General features: G+C 43.1%; 2 protein-coding genes across 27 annotated transcripts in view; one reads left to right on the top strand and one right to left on the bottom strand.

The window, feature by feature from the left end:
* Positions 1-1,373: 1,373 nt before the first annotated feature.
* On the top strand, positions 1,374-21,232 carry tbc1d8 (TBC1 domain family member 8). The gene is made up of 20 exons (XM_026144271.1): positions 1,374-1,805; positions 7,435-7,545; positions 7,702-7,820; positions 7,971-8,199; positions 8,418-8,658; positions 12,577-12,784; positions 13,980-14,177; positions 14,508-14,657; positions 14,845-14,995; positions 16,642-16,856; positions 16,985-17,102; positions 17,774-18,059; positions 18,211-18,340; positions 18,559-18,657; positions 18,789-18,857; positions 18,947-19,217; positions 19,325-19,390; positions 19,484-19,570; positions 19,662-19,771; positions 19,963-21,232. The coding sequence occupies exons 1-20, from the start codon at positions 1,679-1,681 to the stop codon at positions 20,353-20,355; spliced, it is 3,378 nt and encodes a 1,125-aa protein (XP_026000056.1). The 5' UTR covers positions 1,374-1,678; the 3' UTR covers positions 20,356-21,232.
* Positions 21,233-21,861: 629 nt separating this feature from the next.
* The window catches only part of neb (nebulin), a 60,879-nt gene continuing 59,885 nt past the window's right edge, over positions 21,862-22,855 (bottom strand). For all 26 annotated transcript variants that reach the window (XM_026144244.1, XM_026144246.1, XM_026144266.1 and 23 more), the window contains one exon: positions 21,862-22,717. In XM_026144244.1, coding sequence (XP_026000029.1) covers positions 22,544-22,717 — 174 coding nt within the window. In that variant the 3' untranslated portion in view covers positions 21,862-22,543. The remainder of the gene's footprint in view (positions 22,718-22,855) is intronic.

The raw sequence follows: 22,855 nt of genomic DNA on the forward strand, positions 1-22,855 counted from the left end.
AACAGGACAAAATAAAGTGAAGAGCTCTCACTCTGACCCCGTTTTTCACAAACTGTGCGCTTTTTTTTAAAACTTATTAATCAAAGTACAAGTGTTATAGCTGTGTAAGTTACTAACAAACCACAACTACTTTCCAGCTTTTACCTGACCACCATTCACAAGTTAGACTCTGCAGAACACGTTACAGTCATTTTCACTTATTTATTAGCTCTTTAGCTCAAAATCTGCTGCGGCTGATCTCAGTAAATCTAAGTTTCCTCTCTCATGTGGAAACTTATGCAACAATTGGCAGATGTGGTTAAACGAGTTGCAGGAGAGCCAAAGATCAAATCCAAAGCAGACTGTTTTCATAAGAATCTACTGTAGCGGGTTAATTTATTATTTTTAAATTACAGTAAGTTTTTCCTGTTGAAATTGTTGAATGTTGAAATTTGACATTATTTTATATTAAATATTGAAGTTACATGGCACAGCTGGCTAAATAAAGGTGGGAGGTGAGTTTAATTCTGTTAAACTGCTTTTATTGTTTCTTTGACTGGATCGTGTGAGTTTGAAGAGGAAAACATGTGACTGAGAATATTCTGCATAATAATGGTTTTTCTTTTTTTTAAAGCAACATTTTGGCTGTGGCTATAGTGGCTAAGTTCAAAATTATTCCACAAACGTCACATCGACAGCTGCACATTAACAAATACTCTAAAGCAGGGATTTCACACTCATTTTACATCATGGCACACATACAGCTCAGTTTGAGCTGAAGTGAAAAATTTAAAAAAGTAGTGCAGTTTCAACAGTACATCTCAGTTTTTCTACATGATAAAAAAAAAATGCTGCTCTTGAAGCTAAATGAAAGAAATCTGTCAGTTTGGCTCTTTCGGCTTAAATTGTAATAAATAAATGTGTAAAATTACACCAAAGGTTCTGGTAACTAATTCCTGTAAATATAAAACAGTTTCTAAAAAAGTTTCTGTTAATTCACAGAAATTATTATTATTGTTACTTTTTTAAACTTTGTTTTTGTTTTTTTCAAAAAAACAAACAGAAAACTACAGAAATGTCTATAGTAGAAAAAAAGCTGGACATTCTGTGTCATGTTTTTCTATGAATTATTTACCTTGTGTAGTGTGAATGACCATGAGAGGGTCTTTATGAGTAGGAAAAGCTGTAAAATCTGTGAAAATACAATTAAAAGTAAAAATATCTATGCTCTCCTTCTTTCTTCCAAAGCCATCCAATGGGCCGGATTAGGGTCTGTCCCGGGCCCATTCTGGCCCACGGGCCTTCTGTTTGACACCCCTGCTCTAAAAAGACCACTGTGGTCCATGAGTTATATTTTTATGTTGTTTCATTTTCAATCGTAACCGCTCCGCTCTGTATGTAAAGCTACGGGAAGTCGATTCAGCCACCGAGTGAGTCATCGTCTCTTATAGGCGATCTGTGAGTCGTGTGTACAGCTGCTGTGTGTCTGGTGTGTGGGAGCAGACGCGGGGCGAGGAAGTCCGAAACCTGCAGCTGTCAGGAGCGCAGGATGGCCATGGATAAAGCCGAAAACCCGCCGCTGTAGGAGCGATCGGGCCACCCCCGAGCCGAAAAACAGGCAGATAAAGTTTATACTTCCCCTCTGTTGCAGAGACCGAGTCGGCAGAGGGCTCACTCCGGTCCCTCCCTGTTAGAAGAAATGTGGCTAAACCCCGATGAAGTTCTGCTCAAAAATGTGCTGAAACTCTGGGTGACCGAGAGGAGCAACGACTTCTTCCTGCTGCAGAGGAGGAGAGGCCACGGCGAGTCCAACAGCAGGATCACAGGTAAACAATAAAACAGTCAGCTACTGGAGCAACAACACCAAACAAAGGGGAGGCCATGCTGCCAGCACAGGCACACACACAGGGAGAGGGACAGGTAAAAGCACGGGTGTGTGGCAGATAAAACAGGTACAAGCATGGACAAAGAATGGCAACAGGCGGGGTCACAGGTAAACAACTGGGTGTCCAAAGAAGGGGTGTGTTCAGGACGGTTCTCTACAAAGAAAGATCAGTGTACACGTAGATCTGTTAAATCAAAGTTCAGCACATGCCTGGATTATAGCAGCCACGAGCAATCAGGAATGCCCCCGAGCCGCATACCTGTAACTCACACCTGCTCAAACTCTGCATCCTCTGAAGGGGACGTTAAACTACACCCACGAAACGTGCGGTTAACTCATGTTTACCACCAGACCACAAACGCATCCATTTAAAACAGAGCACTTGTGTTACATTCGGACAAAGACAAATGCCTCACAAGACTCTCACAAATCGCACGAACTGCGATCTGTGAGAGTCTTGTGCACGAACTTGTGAATCAGACTTAACCTGTCAAACAGTGAAAGGACAGAAAAGAAACTGGGGCAAACAAACAAACTGATTCTGATGTATGATTCTTTCTTACGTGATTTATTTTTTTTTTATCCGAGCATTTGCTAAATGTCTTTGCTATAAAACATAAAACACACGTTTGTTTCAGTGTTTGTCAGTATTGTACAGATCACAGTTGGATAACCCATTTCCTGCTATTCCTGGCGCAGTATTCTTTGAATTCTTGTGGTGACAATAACCATAAACATCACAAGAGCATTGTTGGCTGTTTTTAAAATTTCTTTTTTTATTGGACTTGTGTTCTAACCTGTTATGAAAAATTCCCCAAACAAAAGCCAGCTGAATTTGAACTCTGACCTATCACTGTAATTTCCTGTAGGAAACAGGCTTTGTTATGCTGTAGGGTCCTATTGTGTTAGCTGTTACAGAGGTGGCATCGTGCTGCTGTGACACTGCTGTCCTTTCTATTCTTTAGTGATTTTTCTATAAATTTCTGACCCCACACTTGTTGCAGCGGCTGCAGCTTGGCCTGTTTTCTGCCTCCTCCGTCTTGTTTCCTCTGTGTGTGTATTGCGTCTGTGTAACAGGCTTTGCAGGCGCACTGGACACTTTTTTTTTTTTACATTAGTTGATGTTAATTACATTAAAGCGAGCATGTGCCTCATCCACTGTCTCCTTTTTACGATCTGTCTTCTTGCTTGTGGAGCTCTTCTCATAAAACGGAATAAGTGGGACTTCCTGGCTGGAGTTTACTTTGTGTTTGTTCCTGCTGTTCCCATAGAGAGAAGACAGAGGGTCAAAGGGTCAAGTCCTGCTCTCACGTCGTTTACCATTAACTAATTCAGGAACTGTAGAAAAAAAGCCACGCGGCAGAGTCTGTTTAGTGGCTCAGATTGGATTTGCTTCATGTTTCCACCTATTAATTAAATAGAAAGGCGAGTTGTGCATGTGGTCTCAGAACTCAGCTGTACAAACGCACTCTTCTGCTCTTATCACCGGTGACTACACTCTTCCAGCTGGATTTCTGAGAAGGGCTGGGTAACATCTGCAGCTGATCAGCCCGTTCACATGTTTCTGTTTCAAACTAATGCCTCTCTCGTGTTGTTTTTAGTGTTTCCTCATCCGATCAGCGAGCCTCAGTTCACCACTCCAGCCTGAGCACAAGAAAATGATGTCCCGTTTATTAATTTTGATGCATTCAAGAGCAGACAGAGATCACGGCGTCGTGGATGTGAAAGCAGACGTCTGTTTTGCTTTGCTGCGAGCCTCCTAAAGGTCGCCTGCAGTCATCATGTCTCCACAGCAGTATTCCCCTACAATGTGACCGTTAGCAGAGAGAGGCAATGATTCACCGTGGCTCCGTTTTATTTTCTGGAAGCTTCACCAGTGTAAACCCCGTCTGGGTTTGTGGTGACAGATGGATAGTTTTGTGTTGCCAGGCTGCCGGATTTGCAGCTTCAGGCAGGTCAAGTTTGAAGCTAAGATGTGGTTTACATTTGGCTGATCGTCAGAGCTGTCTGCTGGAAAAGACTTATCTTTATATTTCTACCCCCTCATCTGCTGAGCGTTTCACCAATATGGGCTCTAAAGGGCTCATGAGCTGATGTGCGGCCTGAATTTGATTATTATTAATCAATTAACATAAAAACAACATCGTTTCTGAATGTTTCTCATGTCCATTGAAATACTTTGTGGATTTATGACTCTCTTTGGCACAGTCATGAGGCCTCATGGCAGGTTTTACAGGCTGACAAGCCTGAAGTTGTTGAACTATACTGAACCTCTTATAAGCAAGCATGCGAGTTCCTTTTCTGTTCATGCAGATTTGTTTTTGTGTCTGCGTGTGTGTACCAAACCAGAGAAGACACTGCTAAACACAGAGATAGAGATCTGGTTGCCCTCATCTTTTTCAGTCATAGCTTTGAAAAGCAGGGCTGTGCTCAGCTCGGGTGGGCTGATCTCACTGATAATGGCGTCTTTGAAAGATAAAAATTCTTTAATAGATTAAAGCAAAGCTGGGTTGTAAAACGTGAAAGTACCTTAAGGGGAAAAGTCCCAAACTTTGTCTTCTAATAAACCTTTTAAAAGTATTAGAGAAAAGTTAGACTAAGGGGCTTTGGGGTACTATGAGCCAGACATATTGGATTTGATGGCTGTGTTGACCTATTACAAATGAAATGCATCCATTTGGTCCTAGTTGCTGAAAGTGTCATTTTTAATGTCGACTGTCCTTAGTTGACTATGGTTAAGTGCGCCTGCAGGCCTGCAGAGAGGATGTGGCTACACAGCTCTGTGCGTATCTTATCACGATCAATACTTTGCATTAGTCCCTGTATCCAGAGGTTTTGTGCGATTTCCATACGTGTTATTTTGGTTATAGTATTCTAAATGGGTTTGATAGCCATCAGTGTGGGTTGTTGAAAATGTGAAACCTTAAGGAACCTATTTTTTTTATTATGTTTCAAACTCTTATGATGGGTGTGGTACTGCTCCTGAAGCAATTCAAACTTATAACCCAGTTTTTCATACAAACCAGGTTCTGTGAGTCTTTATTTTTATTGCATTGTCATTATCTATTTTCAAATTGAAGAATGTGTGTAGCTACTCTCTAAGACCTCTGGAGTTCTCTTAGGTCATTTGCTATGTTTATAATGGCGATTAAGCTATCACTTTCTTATTTATCATAATGATTTTATTGTTTTCTACTCTTTCAAAGTTTGATGGACTTCTTGATTTCAAGTCAGAATATTGTCTGCCTCAGTGTGTGCTTTTTGCACAGAGGAAATACAGAATAAAAGTGGCACCAAGAGTGTAGTTATTTGGAGAGCATGATGCAGATTAGCTATGGTTCAGGAAGATGAAAACCTGATGACAGTAGCCCTATTGAGACCCGATGAAAGCTTCAGGCAGGACGTGGAACCATGTGTGCCTGGTCTGTTTCTATTTGCCTGACGACTGCAATGCACGGAGTCATTCAAATTTATGAGGGTTCGGGGCTCAATTTTAGCTTCAAGAACATCTGTGGAGTTGATTGCAACTGTGGAGATGCAGATTTCCTGCCGGATTTTGGTATTAAAACTGAACTGAGCAACTGTTTCAGTCGTCTGCTGAAGAGATGGGTGGATATTACATGCCTGATTACATTCGAAGTCCCTCTGTTTTTAAATGAGACTCATCAAAACCGTAATAAGGTTGGCTTCGACCTCTCTGCTGTGCTGGATGTGTCTTAAGTGGTAGTTTTTGCTGCTCTATTTGTCTCTTTATTGTGATTATGCCTTTGAGGGAAGCTAATCTGCATGCTGCCTGAAAAGTTTCCATTGGAACCAACTACGGTTTCCTCATCATCTGAGCCATATTTTATAATAGGCAAACACGTGTAGTGCTTCTCATAGACAGCAGACATGATAGGCTTTATGATAACTCATCTAAAGCATACTAGCGGAATTAAAATCAACAAAATATTGGAGTTAAAAGCAGTACCAGAATTTAAAAATATGCAGTGCATGCAGTAATGTGCAAATGTTTTAAACCGTCCCTCATTTCTTCATATTTTTCTAGAAAAATGAGAAATGGGTGGAGTGATCATTGAAACACATGGGAACACAGTATATAAGGTAAAAACAGAGTTTGTACACATGCAACTCTTCGATAGACTTTCTTGAATTTTCTTTAAGTAGTCTTCAAAGCTCTTCTTTAGACGTTGGCTGCCTTTTGTTCAGTTCTCTGCTTCAATAATGTTGAGGTCCAGACTGTGGGGAGGCCCATTGTGTGTTTTTCTGCACACTGCACTGTCAGTGTGTTCGGGATCATCGTCATGCTGATAATGAAGCTCTTGGCAGTCAGTTTTTTTCCAGATTGATGCTTTCAAACTTTAAGTTGGTTCTTTGCCAAGTTGTTTGTCACGTGTATACACAACATTTGTTCATCCTTTGTGTTAAATGCCCTTTTTGCATTTGAATGATTAATCCATAAGGTCAGCATTAAACGGATTAAGAAACAAGCAAAAAAAAAACCAAAACAAAACAACTTCCCTCCTGAAAAGGGTCAGGCAGAATGACTGGACTGAAAATAAGTTAAAAGCAGCAAATATCCAAAGAAAAACTTTAAAAGACCTTTAGAAAGCTTTGAGAACTATTGCTCAAGAAGAACATTTTTAAGAAAGAGGGGTGGCTCAAGACTTCTACACCATGCTGTACAAGCAGAGCAAGTGCAGGCACATTACTAAAAGGCTGTGCAAACATATAGGTCATTTGATGGCTTTTGAAAGACTCCATGGGAAAAGGCATTAATTGCTCTGGTGCTAATACTGAACTGACAGAAGTTGGCCAAAAAAGATGAAAATGCTACATTTTCATCATTAATATTACCAATGTTAATGATTATCAAGAAATAAAAAAATAAAACCCTTTGTAATTCTAAAATAAAACATAAATATAAATTAAAGGAAAGTGGATGGAGTGAAATCATGCGATGGAAAACCGTCAGTTAGGCTTATTGTGTATCCTGAAATTGGACACTGAAAAGTCCCTGCCATATGCAGTGAGTGTAATCTGAGATAAAGACCAGAGATGTATAAAACTCACCAGTCTTGTCCTCTTGGTGTTGGAAACAGCCTCTCTGGATGTTTCCAGTTTCTCCTTCTGTCATGCAGAAGTGAAATATTGCTGTCTGTTCGAGAGCTCTTCAACCCCGTCTCACTCCGCTGACAGGGAGACTGAAGAGTGGCATTAGTACACTTGTGAGATTGTGTTTTTCTGGTTGTTGTAGTTGAGGTTTATGTGATATTCAGTGATTATTTAAGCAATAGATGTGTTAGATCTTCTCAGCGTGTATGTGTCCATCACCTGCTGCTTCACTGCTGTGAGAGTTTAAAAGGCTGCAGACAGTATTTGAGCTCTTTCGCTATTTCTTATGTCCACTGATGGCTACTTTGGGGTTCATTATGGCTGCAGCAGGTTGCAGTATTTTTGCTAAATAATTCAGAGATAAGAACAAAATATTAACACTCATCAGGAAATGACTTTTCACACGGCAGAATTCCCACTGATTACTGATTGTCTGTGCTTTGCCATCTCTGCAGGGCTCCTGGTGGGGGCGCTTGACAATGTTCTGGACTCCACTGCCAGGGTCACTCCCTTTCGCATCCTCCTCCAAGTTCCCGGCTCCCAGGTCAGCTGGATCATTGCCAGTGGTGAGCTGAACCCTTATGCCTTTTTTTTGTTTTGTTTTCATCTGTGTGCCTGTTGTGATCTGCAGCCTTGGGAGATTCCTGCATACTCGGTTGCCTTACCTTGACTCATTTGACCGGCCGGAGATGTTAAATTCTCTCATTCTTTGCTTTCATCAGGAGCTGCCATAGAAGAGGTGAACAAGCACTGGGACTGGCTGCTCCACAACCTGCTTCACTCTCTGTCTGTGTTTGAGAACAAGGAGGATGTTGCCAGCTTCGTCAAAGGAAAAGTCAAGGTCTGTAAATTGCCGGCATAGTCATAAAAACTCAGAGAGGATGAGTTTTAGATTGAAAGATGTGATTTTCTCAAAGATTTTTAAATGATGTGGTTGTGAGCCCATTTAAAAGTAGGCTGAAGTAATGACTCCAGCTTTTGTCTTCTGCAGGGCCTTATCGCCGAGGAGGTTCAGGGACGCCAGGCGGCCCAGGAGGATGACCCGGGGAAGTTCAGGGAGGCGCTCCGGAAGTTTGAGGTTCACTTTGGCCTCCCCTCGTCAGAGAAACTGGTGACGTACTACTCCTGCTGCTGCTGGAAGGGCCGGGTGCCTCGGCAGGGCTTTCTCTACCTCAGCATCAACCACATGGCCTTCTACTCCTTCCTGCTGGGGAAGGAAGGTCTGTACTCCAAAGTGAGAGCTCTCATTTTCGATCTAAAAGACTGCACTTGTTCATCAAATTGGTAATAACGGTACTCAGACTTTGGCATTTGGAGAAACTCACATTCTCTTTTAACAGTATTAGAAAAGCTTGCTGTGTAAACTATAGTGAGTGCGAGGTGGCTCTAAGCTCATACACTCAGTGGGATTTTATTCTCTTCTTCCTTCCCCCTTCAGTCAAGTTTGTGATTCCCTGGGCAGAGGTAACACGGTTGGAGCGGGTCTCCACCGCTTTAATGCCGGAGGCAATTCGGGTCACCACACGGCAGCGGCAAAGGGAGTTCTCCATGTTCTTGAACCTGGACGAGGCATTCGGAGTCATAGGTCAGCTGGCTGACATTGCCCTGAGGCGGCTGCTGGACAGCAAAGGCCTAGAGCTGGACCGAGTGCTGCAGCAGCCCGCACGCATCACCAAAAGGTCAGTGCCGGTTCAGGTGTGTGCTAACAATACAAACAGACAGTGAGTTTCTTAATGTGAGATTAAGCAACATTAGGAATAAAACAAAGTTATCCACAGAAAGAAGTTCAAACCTTTGCTCACTTCACTCTAATCCTCCCAAAAAGTTAGCAAAGAACTCATGTTGAATACCTGTGGTAAACACTGTTGCTGTACTGCTTTTTTAGTCAGGTCCTTGTAGATCGGGGTGGGCAACTCCAGGCCTCAAGGGCCGCTGTCCTGCAGGTTTTAGATCTCACCCTGGGTCAACACACCTGAATTACACGATTAGTTCGTTACCAAGCCTCTGGAGAACTTCAGGACATGTTGAAGAGGTCATTTAACCATTTGAATCAGCTGTGTTGGATCAAGGACACATCTAAAATCTGCATGATACCAGCCCTCGAGGCCTGGAATTGCCCACCCCTGTTGTAGATCCTTTCAGGCACGAGTCATTCAAATATTGCAATTATGCTTCTCTCATAAGCCTTTGGTGAGTCAGCCTGAAACTCACTACTTCCCTTTTTACACACAGCAGTATTACTATGTAGATTCCTGCCTGTGCTAACCCACTGAGTCAGGAACTCGGTTACTCGCTTCACTCACAGTCTCACTGCTTTGCTAGTCCAGCATGAAGGCTGCTGAGCTCAAAGCATCACAGAGCCCACGCAGATCTGCTCAGTATGATGGAGCAAGCGGAAAATTTAAGCTAACACAGCCTCCCTGACACACCTGCTCGGGATGCTGCAGTATTAACAGTATTACTGAAGAATAAGAAATAAGTAGGTTTTATAGGGTAAAAATAATGGAATTAAAAAGAAAAGTCTGCTTAGGCGTTAGGTTTCATTGTGTTCTCAGCCTCACAGAGCTGCCGTTTCACAGCACAAGTTCAGTATCACAGGAACAGTGTGACACAGCTCCACTCCTGTAGCACTGCTGGTGCAGCGGTTTTTGTGGTGGGTGTGTGCATGTGTGTGTTTGTGTGCGTGCATGGCAGGGGGCAGCTTTCCAAAGCAACAACAAACATGGCGACAGAAGTTGTGCCGTGTTCTTTTGTGTATCTGTGTTGTTGTGTTTTTTTGTAATGCAGGCATACACTTTGTTTATTTTTCTAAAAAAAGAAAGAAAGAAACAAAACCCAAACAAACCTCAAAACCATTACAGGAAGTCAGGTTCAAAGCTTTATCTAAAAAAAAAAAAGTGATGTGGTGTGTTATCCAGTCGGGATAACACACCACATCACAGTAGTTGCTTTATATGTGTGTGTCCATGCATGTGTTTGAAGAAGAAGAGGAGGAAGGAATAGAGCTTGAAAGTACAGAGGGTCCAGAACGGGCAGGATGATGAATAGCAAAAGAGGAACTGAACGTGTGGTGATGAGACTGAAATCACAAGTGGCAGATGAAGGCAGCCAAATTCACAAAGAGAAAAAGAAATGGGACTTCCCATGGACGTTAGTATTAACATACTTCTTTGCTGGGATCCTCTCTTCCTCATTCATAGCCCACTCATAAAAACATCTGCAGTAATTCAGTTTCTATTCTATTTGGACTCTTTCTATATATATTATGAGAGGTCACATAAATCTGCACGCCAGTCGCTGTGCTGTGTTTCACATTTGAATGGTAAAAATGGTAAATGGCCTGTATTTATATAGCGCTTTATTAGTCCCTAAGGACTCCAAAGCGCTTTACATATCCAGTCATCCACCCATTCACACACTGGTGATGGCAAGCCACATTGTCGCCACAGCCACCCTGGGGCGCACTGACAGAGGCGAGGCTGCCGGACACTGGCGCCACCGGGCCCTCTGACCACCACCAGTAGGCAACGGGTGAAGTGTCTTGCCCAAGGACACAACGGCCGAGACTGTCCAAGCCGGGGCTCGAACCGGCAACCTTCCGATTACAAGACGAACTCCCAACTCTTGAGCCACGATCGCCCCTAATGCACATGACTAATGCACATGTCTCAGGATGTGAGAAGTAAGCCTCTAAACATCCAAATAACAGGGCAGAATGTTAAAAATGATGCTCGCGCTTTAAACAAATGTAATGTAAAGTGAAAGGATTGTGTTATAGCATATATACAGACAACGAACAGTTATTGTCTGTTGCATTTTAGTCGTGCTGAGGGGTCTTCTTTTTCAGATGGGAAATAAAAACATTTGGGTCAAAATAGAGGACAAAGAGCTGTGTTTAAAATTGAATTGATCTCCTCAGGGCACAACCAGCCTGTCTCTTGGCAGTTTAGAGGTTGGAGGCAGAAACTCACTTCAAATCTGTTTTGCATCTTCAAGAAGAAAGCCTACGTTTCTGCGAAAGGAGTTAAAAAGCAAAAATAGATTTCTTGCTTTTGCGAAAGGGTGACCAGACATCCCTGAAATACAACGCAAGCGCTCTCACCGCAGCTCTGAGGTCGGTTTGTTTTACCGACCAGATGGAGGTGCTTGTCACTGAAGCGTGGAAGTGTAAGACGACTCTCCTACAGACACATGTTCGATAGACCTGCTTCACACCAACATCTTTAACGTGGAAGAGCACAGTCGAATATGAATTTCGGATTTTCTTTAATCCACACAGGGTCAAAAGTACACAGACAGCCTCTAACATACGTGGCGCTGAAGGTTCTACAATGTCTTTTAACTTCACAAGGCTGAAGCCTATTAATTTCTCATTGGTGAAGTCACTATTGACAAGTTATTCAAGCTTGACCGAAACTTGCAGCTGCCCACATGGACAAGCCAAATGAATTCTGGGGAAAGTTTTGTGGTCAAATGAGACAAAGATTGAGCTATTTGGCCACAGAAAATGTGTTTGTGCCACCACATGTGGAGCATGGTGGTGGTAGCATCATTCACTGGGGCTGTTGTTGCTACCCGTGGTCCTTGTGCACAAGGTGGATAGAATAATGCAGAAGGAGGACTTCCTCCCAATTATTTAACTTCAACAGCTAGACGGTTGAAACTTGGACACAGTTTAGTGTTGAAGTATGACAGTGATACCTAACATGCATCAAAACTGGTTTTTGAACTGACGCAGTGGGCTAACGTTAATTTCGATGCTTCAGGAATGGGTTTCCTGGCCTGTCCAGTCATTACACTCTGCAAAAAGAACAGTTCAAAGAAATCATTAAAATTACAACCACATTCATGATGAGTATATTTAAAATTCTGGCCTCAACTGTTCTGTTATATTTATTTACAGAGCCTTAAGTGATGTGATTTGTCATGTCTGTCATTGGTAAATGCAGCTTAAATAGAAAACATGAAGAGCATTTGCACTGGGAAAGGATAAACGGTGAGGAAACAAGGGCGCTTCTCTTGTCTTGGAAAATTATAGGGTGGGATTGAAAGCTCTGCAATAAACCCTGCCGAGCAGCACTGCACTTAAGTGTTCTATTCTTGCACTGCAGTCGATTATCACGCACATAGCAAGGCCGTGCTACAGCTCCTCTTTGTCTTCGTTTAATGTGACGTTGACACAGTCGTGCATCATTGAGCGCAGCGCGTTTGTTCAGTGTTGAGCGTCACTGTTGCTGTTGCCGTTCACTGGCACAGCTTCTGTACTCCATTTCAAACAGCTGATACGGTTTTGGTATTTTGGAAGCTGTTAATATACAAGTTTAAGGGCTTTAAGGACCAGAGCTTTATTCTGTAGAGATTTATCTGTTTGCCAGAAATGTGAAGATTTGATTTCCCAGCCAGACTAAGAACTGTTTATATGTCCCTGTGTGTAGTTTTAGTGAAAGTGAATGAGACGTAAATATTTTTTGTCCTTTTGGACCCGTTTCCTCACTGACTGAAGTTTTTGTAATGTCATTTGCTTTTGCTTTCACTCCCCCACCTGTCTCAAACTGCCTCATTGTCTGACTCTTTCTCTAACGATCTCCCCCTCCCAGGATCCTAGAGGAGCAGGCTATTAGGGAATATGTTCTGGCTCTGTTTCGACTCCCACGGAGTGAAAACCTCTATGAGGTGGCCTCCTGTTCAGTTTGGACACCACACGCCCGCTGCCACACAGCCGGGACTCTCTACACCACCGACAGTTATCTGTGTTTCTCCAGCCGAGAGGAAGGCAACCTCATCCTGCTCATACCCCTCTCAGAGGTACAGTACTTGCCATTTAGCACATTATTAGAGCTATTACATACTTCCCTCCCTGACATTTATAACTGTGGCCTGCAGATGGCTCTCATAAAGTACAAAAGTTCAAGTTAAATCTTTAAGTGTCTCATAAAACAATAAACATAATGGACAGCAATCCAGGTTAAAATGCATTGTAAATGCAGCCATGTGGCTAATTAAAAGACTGCAGGTGTCTACAGGAGGTGACAGAAGGCCCAAAAACCTTTGGTCCCATGTCATGTGACAGTTAGTCGTGACTACCTGAACATAAATGCACTTGTTAATGAAAAGTCTGGCTTCATCTTTGCTGTCCCTATAAGACAGCTTTCACAGAGAGTCTTTGTTTATTCTGTCTGCCGTGGTTAACCGGTAACATGTGGACTGATTTCATGTGGTTGATCACGTGGCGCCCTGCAGAAGGAAATGAAAACACACTGTATACACTTTGTTAGCTCTGTCAGGAATGTAAAGGAAGTGGCTTTAGTAGCACTTGTCTCTTTGACACAAATTAACAGCCAGATTGCAAACTGTAAAAAAAACATGAAGGTGAAAAAGACAAACTTTAAGCATTTTGGGGGAATTCAGTCTTTTAGATCCTAGTTTGTAATAAAGTCTTTGCAGTTCATTGTGAAAGGAAGAGAGTATCAATTCAATTCAATTCAATTTTATTTATATAGCGCCAAATCACAACAAAAGTCGCCTCAAGGCGCTTCATAGATACAGAGAAAAACCCAACAATCATATGACCCCCTATGAGCAAGCACTTTGGCGACAGTGGGAAGGAAAAACTCCCTTTTAACAGGAAGAAACCTCTGGCAGAACCAGGCTCAGGGAGGGGCGGGGCCATCTGCTGCAACCGGTTGGGATGAGAATTAGCCGGTGGTTCAATCTGTTCAGTCATTCATACTTTCTAATCCTGTGTTTTCTATTGAAGCATTGTCTTTCACAAACCTAACCTACCCCTCTGCTCCTCCTGATTCTGCATACTTCGTACGTGGCTGCAGTGTTGTTAGTAATTTCAGCCTCTTGGATTCCCACTTGTGAAGATGTTTCTCTTCTTTCGATTCCAGCTTGAGCAGCAGGAGCCAGTCTGCATTCCTGCTCTGTTTTTGCACAAAGAACAACTGTGTGTGTGTTATGATGCGTTACCACTTCTTTTGGCCATTTTTGTCACCAGGTTTTGTCCATAGAGAAAGCAGACAGCACCAGCGCGCTGCCCAACCCTGTCATAGTGAGTATTCGGACTAAAAAGGCCTTCCAGCTGATTGAGCTGAACGACAGAGACGAGCTGGTTGAGAACATGAACTCCAGACTTCGAGCGCTGCAGTGGAAACGGTCCATGTTCCGCAGCAGGAAAGAGGGCAAGAGGAGCGTGGTGAGTGGGATGTTTAATTGGGTGGGACCTGCCATTTATACGGATAATGGAAAATGAAACAATGCAACAACACAACAGAAAGAACTAGTCAGTAATGTTCAGTACACTGGGTTGTTACCAAAATCATAAAGACAAACGGTTGCTAGAAGCACTTTATGATGTTCTCTCTAATCAAAGTTAAAATGCCATATGTGGAACTGGAAACATTTCCTGTATGACGGCTAAGGGAAGTACTGCAAGCACTGTTCAGCTCTAATTTCAAAGGGATCCAGTCAGAGAAATATTGTTTGTAATTACTGACGTTTCTTTTGTTCCTCACATTTTCCACAGAGCTCCCCAACACCTTACTACACCTTCTATTATGACACTGGGTACTCTGATGAAGAAGAGATAGAGGAGCATGTCCTGCGCAACACTGTCAACAGTGAAGCTCTCATGACGGCCTTCCACCAAAATCAACCAGGAACCAACGGCAACAAGGTGGGAGGAGTCTGAGACACTGTTCATCTAAACCTGTAACTTGATATATAAATAACCAATCGAATGAATTCAGAGTCACTTCAGATCTGATTTAAAAGGCTCGTCTCTCCCTAAGAGTTAGAAAAGAACAATATCCATCAGCTGAATGTAGTAAGTCAGGATCAGGAAATGTGTGTATTTGTGTCAGAGCACGAATCAGGTGAAGGAGCGGCTGTGGGAGGATCATTTCTCTGAGTTCGGACGTGGCGTCCACATGTTTCGCACAGAGAAGATCCAAAAGCTTGTGGCCATGGGGATACCAGAGTCACTGCGAGGGGAGCTGTGGATGATATTTTCAGGTATATAAATATATATGTGTATACAGTTGTGGTAATAAGTTTACATAGCCTGGAAGAAGTTATGCTTTTTTGTTTGTTTTGTCCATTTTTCAGAAATAATGATAATACAAAAACGTTACTTTCACTCACGGTCAGTAGTTGGGTTAAATCATTTATGCACAGCTCTGTTTTCCCTTTTTAAATCATAAAGACAACAGAAACAAGACCCTGATCAAAAGTTTACATACCCTGGAAGTTTTGGCTTGATAGCATAGGACCACGCAGATAGCATCAATATCACTGAGCTACTGTAAAGAGAACAGGAAGTAGAGGCATTTTGCATTTTGTATGGACAGCTTTATCATCTGAGAAAATAAAGTACCTCATCCATAACTACCACAAAAGACTTCAAACTGTCATCAATGTTAGAGGAGGGAAAACACTATAAGAACTATTTCAAATATCTTAATAACAGACCGCTGCACACGGTCTGTGCTGCACAAGTGAAGCATCGTGTTGGTTCAAGGAGGCCATGCACTCTTCTGATACCCATCAACACGTCAAATTAGCAGAAGTTAATTAGGCTGTTTTAGCCTGCACGCAATTGTGGCACATCTGCAAAACTGGAACATATTTCCTACATGCTATGTGAAAATTGGGGTGTGTATACATATACATACCCCAATGTTTCAATTTTTGTATTGAAAATTATGCAGTTTAATGTGTCATTGTACTCTGAAATAAAAGCAATTGGAGTTAAAAAAGAAATCATGGAATTAATTTATTGACCAAAATGTAATCTAAACTTTTGACTCATCAAAGTCGCCACCTTTGGCAGATATAACTGCCGTGGTGTTCTTTCTACAACAGGAATATTGTTCAGAAAGTTCCTCTCATATCTGTCACAGATGTTCTCATTGATGTGCGGCACTTGTAGGTTGCTTTGCTTCCCCTCTTGTGTCCAGTTCATCCCAAACCAGCTCGATGGGGTTTAAGTGCTGTCTGCTCCATGTTTTCAAGCTTATCATCTTGTACTTTTTACCAGAGGTAATTCTGGCCTAGCTTGGACTCATGTTTTGGGTCATTATCTTGCTTTCGGATGAACCCCTGCCCAACTAGGCTCATACCAGAGGGTATTGCATGGCGCTGCAGAACGCTGTGGTTAATTATGAGCGATACACTGATGTATCTGCTGAGTAAAAACACAGATGTGGTAGGCCAGCACACACAAAACAAGAAGACACACTTTGAGATTAAATCTAAGTCTCACTGTGGTCCTGGCCCCAGCAGGCAATGAATCACTGTAAGGGTCCCCACAAGTATGGAATTACAGGTGTGTGTGTGTGTCTGTGTTTAAACCCAACCTGGGCTTCACATCCTCTTCTCTGCATCTGTTGTTCCTCAGGCAATGGCACTCTTTCAGTCAGTCAGATTTTATTTTGGTGTGTGGTCTGTTCCTCTGCTCATTCTCACTTCCTTTTATCCAAACATAGTTCCTGTGTGCCGCAAAGAATAACTAAAAATGAAACCAATCGAAGGTAAAAGGCACAGGTGTGCAGAATAATTTTAACCTGGGATTTTTCTTATAGCATATATATATATCGTTGGGGAACAAAACTGGGTAGCAGGTCATTCTCCGTTCTCTAATTCCTGTGTGGTTTGTGCAGATGCATCCTCTGACCTAGGGTCCCATGAGGGCTACTACGCCAGCTTGGTGCAGAAATCAATGGGCCATAACAACCTGGCCACAGAGGAGATCGAACGGGACCTGCACCGCTCACTGCCAGACCATCCCGCTTTCCAAAACCCAACAGGCATTGCTGCACTCAGGCGCGTCCTCACTGCGTATGCTCACCGCAACCCAAAGATCGGATACTGTCAGGTAAGCAGCAGTATTAGTCATTTTTGTAATGGTGGCACTTATAGTGTAATACTAGAACCACTCATGTGATTCAAGTGTTCATCCTGACTTTAAGATGCATGTGTGAATTTTGCTTTCTCTCTCACTAGTCTATGAACATCCTGGCATCGGTGCTGCTGCTGTATGCTAAAGAGGAAGATGCCTTCTGGCTGCTGGTGGCCGTGTGTGAAAGAATGCTGCCCGACTACTTCAATCGCAGGGTCATAGGTAAAGAGCCCAGAAGCTTTATTTGCTTGCAGCCACGCTTTTAAAAAAAGCACATAAGTGGTTACTGTGTTGCTGCTGTTACTGTGGTGCATGTACCGTTTCTGAGACAGGCTTTCAGAATAGGCATTATTTCCTGTGTTTGCAAAGTGTTTATTTTTGCCCTGCGTGTTGCATTTGTAGCAATTTCCTTTTCCTTTTAATGTCCACATGTTTGTGGGCGTCACTTATTTTTGAAAGAACAGTGATTGTGGTCTGAGACTCTGTAGAAGCATAGATTCACAACATTACTTAAAAAAAAAAATTAAAGTAAACCATTGATATATTTATTCTGGCAACAACCTGCCTCTAGTTAAAACACGGAAACCACATTAACATTACTTATCTTTACAGAACACAGCAGCTATTTAGCAAAGAGAAGTAAAGCCTTACTATAAAAATCTTTTGTGGAACTGCAGAATAGCACAGACTGAATAGCATGTTTATGCTGCCATCTAGTGGTCAGAATGATGAAAAAGCCATATATTAAGGAAAAATGGGCATCAAACAGGTCAGACTTATGAGAATCATAACACGTCTTGAATATATTTAACTTGGAGAAAAATTTGGACAGGCTTACATCCAAGGCCGTTCTTTGCCCCAACACTGTCTGACTCCACCGCCCTCTCCTGCAGGCGCTCAGGTGGACCAGTCTGTGTTCGAGGAGCTCATCAGGGAGCGTCTGCCAGAGCTGGCTGAACAGATTCCAGACCTTTCCACCCTCTCCTCTGTGTCCCTGTCTTGGTTCCTCACCCTGTTCCTGAGCGTCCTGCCGTTCCACAGCGCCGTCTGCGTGGTCGACTGCTTCTTCTTCCACGGAATCAAAGCCATCTTCCAGCTTGGTCTGGCTGTGCTGGAGGCCAATGCTGCGGAGCTTTCGTCCAGCACAGATGACGGGCAGGCGCTTATGATTCTCACAGGGTAGGTTTGCAGCTTGCTGGTAAAGCAAAACTCAAAGCATTGTGCCACTGATTGACATGAATGCTTTGTGCTTTTGTCTGCATTGTATGGTTTATAATTGTATGTGCACGGGTGGAATTTAACACCTCGTTGGCTTTCCTATGATTCCCAGTTTTCTGGACCAGGTTGGAAATGTAGAGTGCCCCGGTTTTCCGTCCTCCTCGCCTGCTGCAGAGGAAACTAGCTGCAGTGTCGCTAAGAGGCACACAAACATCACTGACCTCATCAATGACTCCTATATCGTAAGAGATGCACATTTTTTGCCTGATATTTGCCTTAAATAATTAGTTTGTGCACATTGTGCACCAGCTCCTTTACTTGTTTTCTTTCGCTTCCTTTTGTTAGATAAGTGAGCTTTTCACCTCTGGCTTATTCAACTACATTTTCGCCCTTCTTCATAATCCTCATTTAGTCATCACAGTTCATGAGATATCTTTCATGCTGTGCTCTCTGACCTCAGAAATTCGGAGACCTGACAGTGCGGCAGATTGAGCAGCTCCGCTGTCGGCACAGAATCCAGGTGCTCCAGGCACACGAAGACACCACCAAAGAAAATGCGGTGAGAAGACTGACACAGAATCTCAAACATCTTTAAAGCTGCTCAAAAGAAGCTTGAAGGACACAACAGTATTACACATACCCAGCTCTCAGCTGTTTACAATGCTCCCTTTTTTTTATGCGCCTTTACAGTTGAGACTGGTGTCGCCAGATGTTTCCATCCCTGCAGAGAACTTGGCCGACATCTACGATCTCTTCAAGGTTATTTTCCTTCCTTGCTGGCAGACTAATTGATGTGCGAAAGAGACCTTAAATCATTTTGTTTTCCTCTGTCCTCCTCCTCCCTGCAGACGGAGCACTTCATCACTCTGTACTGGGGGGACAGCAGCGCGGCGGCGGCGGCAGAGGCAGCAGCGTGGCACTACTGTGACTCGAATCGCTCCTTTATAGAACGGCAGTATCGGCTGGACCGACCTCAGTTTAAAAGCCTGTACGGGCTGCTGGTGCCGTGGCCCGATGTCTCCAACCAGCACACCGACACGCTGGCCAACCGCACCTTCACCCTCCTGGACCAGGACTGCGACAACCTGGTCACCTTTAGAGACTTTGCCAGCTGGCTGGGTAGGTAGAGGGAGGACAGGCGGGGAAATGGAAAATGCATAAAGCTGAAATAAAAAGAAGTTTCACTTTGCTCTGTCTCCTCATGTTTTTTCTGTTTTTTTTTCCAGACACGCTGTACTTTGGGGAGCTGAATGAGAAAATAAGGCTGCTTTACTGCCTTCACATCCCTCCAGGTTATTCATTATGTGAATACGATGACGAGTTATTGAGCTCTACTCTCATGTTGGCGATTTATTGATTCCTTTTGCGTTTGTTCGCATCTGCAGCTCTGACAGAAACTGAAGATGACCCCTCGGTTATGAAGAGCCCCCTGCTGTCCACAAACAGACCTCTCTATGTTAATCTGCCCCCTCGTCAGTGCAAACACGCTCCCTCGTCACGTTATTGCACTTATCAGGGGGATTTACTTGTGAGGCTGAAGAACTCTCTCTCTTGTTGTTTTAGGTGATGACAGTGAAGTGACAGATTACCAGGATCAGCTGAAGCAGATGCTCCAGGATCTGGCCACAGAGAAGGAGAAAGATGTGGAGAAGCCTCTGCCTCTCATGAACCAGGTATAGGAGTCGCATGCTCTCACCTTTCTTGTGTAAATTCAGAGTTTTGTTGTTTTTTGTTTTTTTTTAGATGTATGAAAAAAGTCAGATTTCTGACAAAAAGTCAAGACAAAAATATGTATTCTGCGTTAAATAATCAGACAAACATGCAGAAGTTTGTTGATTAACTCTCTTTGTTCCTTCTTGTGCAGTCGGAGTTCATCCAGTTCTGTAAAACGCTCTACAGCATGTTCCACCCGGAGGAGAACGAGCTCTTCCAGGCTATTGCCACAGTCACCAGTCTCGTGCTGCAGATCGGCGAGGTCGGCCATCGCGGTAAAATCGCCGGATCAGAGGCCAACAGCCAGGAGGGCTCGACGGCGGCGGGCGGGGTCGACGCCCGCAGAGGCAGCAGGAGTTCGGCGACAGCGGACAACGAGTGGACGGTGAGCTACGCTCAGATCCTGGCCTCACTGCTCACGGAGCAGGCGCTGGTGAACTTCTTCGAGAAGCCTCTGGATTTGTCGGCCAAGATCACACAAGCCAAGGAGAGTCAGTATCAACAGCGGGCGGGTTTGCTCACTCTTCAGCGAGCGAGCAGCTGACTCGAACGTGAACAGCAGGCTGCGAGCTGCAGCAGTGTCGTGTGATGCTGAAGAGCCTTAATGTAACCTGTGATATTTGTCGTGCTGATAACACGACTGCTGGGTTTCTTTCTAAGCCCTCAAACTGCTCTGACCTCTGACTGAGGACAGAAAGATGTTTTCTGTGAACATTTTTGAGAAGAAAAATGTTCCGGCCAATTCCAGTGGTTGACTCACTGGATCCGGGCATACGATTTTTCATTTAGTCCATTCTGGGCCATGGGAAACTTTACTTATTACCTTCTTGTGTCACCAAAAGGATGCCTGCAGCTCAGCTGTGTTTCAGTCCAATGATTTGTCACCACTTTGTTGTGTTTTAAAGTGTTTACGCTTCGTCTCACTCACTTTCTCATCAGAAATCTGCCTTATTTAAGTTTTACCTGTAAACCTTGCGATCAATGATTCAGCATTAAGGACAAATCTAGCATATGTACGGATAGTGTTTTTTTTTTTAATGACTAATTTTATTACTTCTATTTCGTTAACATTAAATGTTTTCGAACACACGCTCTCTGATTAAAGATATTTTTGAAAGCTTTTTCAGAATACTGGAAAAATAAATCGGCGTTTAATGAAAGCAGGAAAAAAGATGACACATTTTAAATAAAAATGTTGGAGGAAAATCACTTCTGTTTTCACTTCTTATTAAGCAAAATTAGACTGGCAGCAGCAGGATTCACATCATTGTTCAGCCTCAGACTTTTATTTATTTTTTTAAAATGTTTTCAGTGTTGGGAGATTATTGGTTCACTGCCGTGCTTTGCCTTTCACCCAATAGTGCTGGATTTTTTATAACTACAAAAATGTTTATCAGCCCATAAAAATAAATCCAAGTTTTCTTTGATCTTTACTCATTTTTCTCAGCTCCTCAGTCCTCCTGCCTGTGACCAGGACTCGAGTCGTTTTTACCCTCGATGTATGAAAGACGCGTGACACAGCTGGAACATACAAACCAAGAAGCTATTGCTTTGTATTCATACATCTTGAGTTTTTAATATGATCAACAGACTGATGATCAAGCTTTCAGCTCCAAGGTGAAGTGTGTAGGATTTAAAAAACACAAACAAACTGTGAAATGAAATGAGCTCTGCTATTAACACATCCTCATCTGAGATAATAAACCACAGCTGTAATAGGCAATAAGGAAACAATGGACATGATGAAGCTGTAACCACACAAATATTTAATCTAAAATTCCTGCTCCAAAGCAAACACGTCTCATTTAGTCATTTCCCCGTTTCCTCCCCCGTCTTTTCGGCCTGCCACCTCCTCAGAGGGGAGGGATTAATGCAAGGGGAGGAAGTGAGGAAAAGAATGAAGGATGTAAGAACCGATAATTGAGAAGGGCTCGTGTCTAGACTGTTTTGTATTTGGCTCGGGGAACTTCTACCGTTCGACTGGTGCAGTGAAAAGAGTTTTTAGCAGTGATCTAATGAAAGAGTCTGAAATGAAGAGGAGGAGGCAGAGTGGTGCAGGAACTTGGTGTGCTTTATTAGCTACTGATTGAAGGTAGAGGACGTGCTTTAGCCAGGACCTAAATAATCGGGAGAAACAAAACACACATTTTACTAGTGGCCAGCCTTCGTTATAAAGGAGGGAAAACTGAGGCTTGGCGCAGAGAGCTTCTCATGATTTCATCATGGAGGAGGTAGATGGTGACTTACTCCTTTCTAACGTTCATATTTTCTCTACATGGACTCTCCGTTAAAAGGGTTACATGAAACTTTTCGAGCCCGTTGTGTTTCAGAGAAAATACGTTGGACAAAAAAATGATAAATAACGTAAATGAAATGTTTGAAATGTACAAAATCAAAGGGCCAGTTTGTGTGTTAGCCTCGCTTTTCCAGGACAGGAACAGAATAGTTAAAACAATCTAACACGTTGTCATTCGTAGTAGGCACATTATGTATAATCAGATCTATTTATATGGGTCATGGCATGAAGCTAATATCACATCCACAGGGAGCGGGGGCAGCAGCATATTAATGATGACAGACTCCACGAGAATCACAATACAAGTAAAATACAAGTACAGACACTACAAGCTACACATTGCACTAAGCCACAGCTGTGATCACAGGAAGACCGATGAGTTTGCCCTGTGGATGCATCGCGCCCACTACGGAGGGACCGTGGGCGGGCTCTGTCTTTAGATTGCTTCAACGTAGTTGGCTGGCAGCATGCCGGTCTTGCCGGTACGCTGAACAGTACCGTACATCCAGCCTTCGTCGATGGACTGCACGTTGACGATGACGTCGCCGTCCTTGAAGGACACCTCGTCACTGTCGGCTGCGGTGTAGTCATACATGGCACGCACGGTTTTCTGAAGGAAAGAGATGGACACACTTGACAAACAAGCAGAAATTTTAAATTCAGCTTCTTTTCTTCAGGCCATAAAATAATGTAACTGATGTACTAAAATAATGATAATCCCACTGAACGTTTCAAACCTGCTTTACCT

This window comes from Astatotilapia calliptera, chromosome 16 (genome assembly GCF_900246225.1).
Source record: "Astatotilapia calliptera chromosome 16, fAstCal1.2, whole genome shotgun sequence".
In the NCBI taxonomy this organism is placed as follows: domain Eukaryota; kingdom Metazoa; phylum Chordata; class Actinopteri; order Cichliformes; family Cichlidae; genus Astatotilapia; species Astatotilapia calliptera.

Coding starts and splice junctions, on each gene's coding strand:
- tbc1d8 (XM_026144271.1), top strand. CDS start 1,679: ATGTGGCTAAACCCCGATGAAGTTCTGCTCAAAAATGTGCTGAAACTC. Junction 1,806..7,434: donor GTCCAACAGCAGGATCACAG/GTAAACAATAAA, acceptor CCATCTCTGCAG/GGCTCCTGGTGGGGGCGCTT. Junction 7,546..7,701: donor CAGCTGGATCATTGCCAGTG/GTGAGCTGAACC, acceptor TGCTTTCATCAG/GAGCTGCCATAGAAGAGGTG.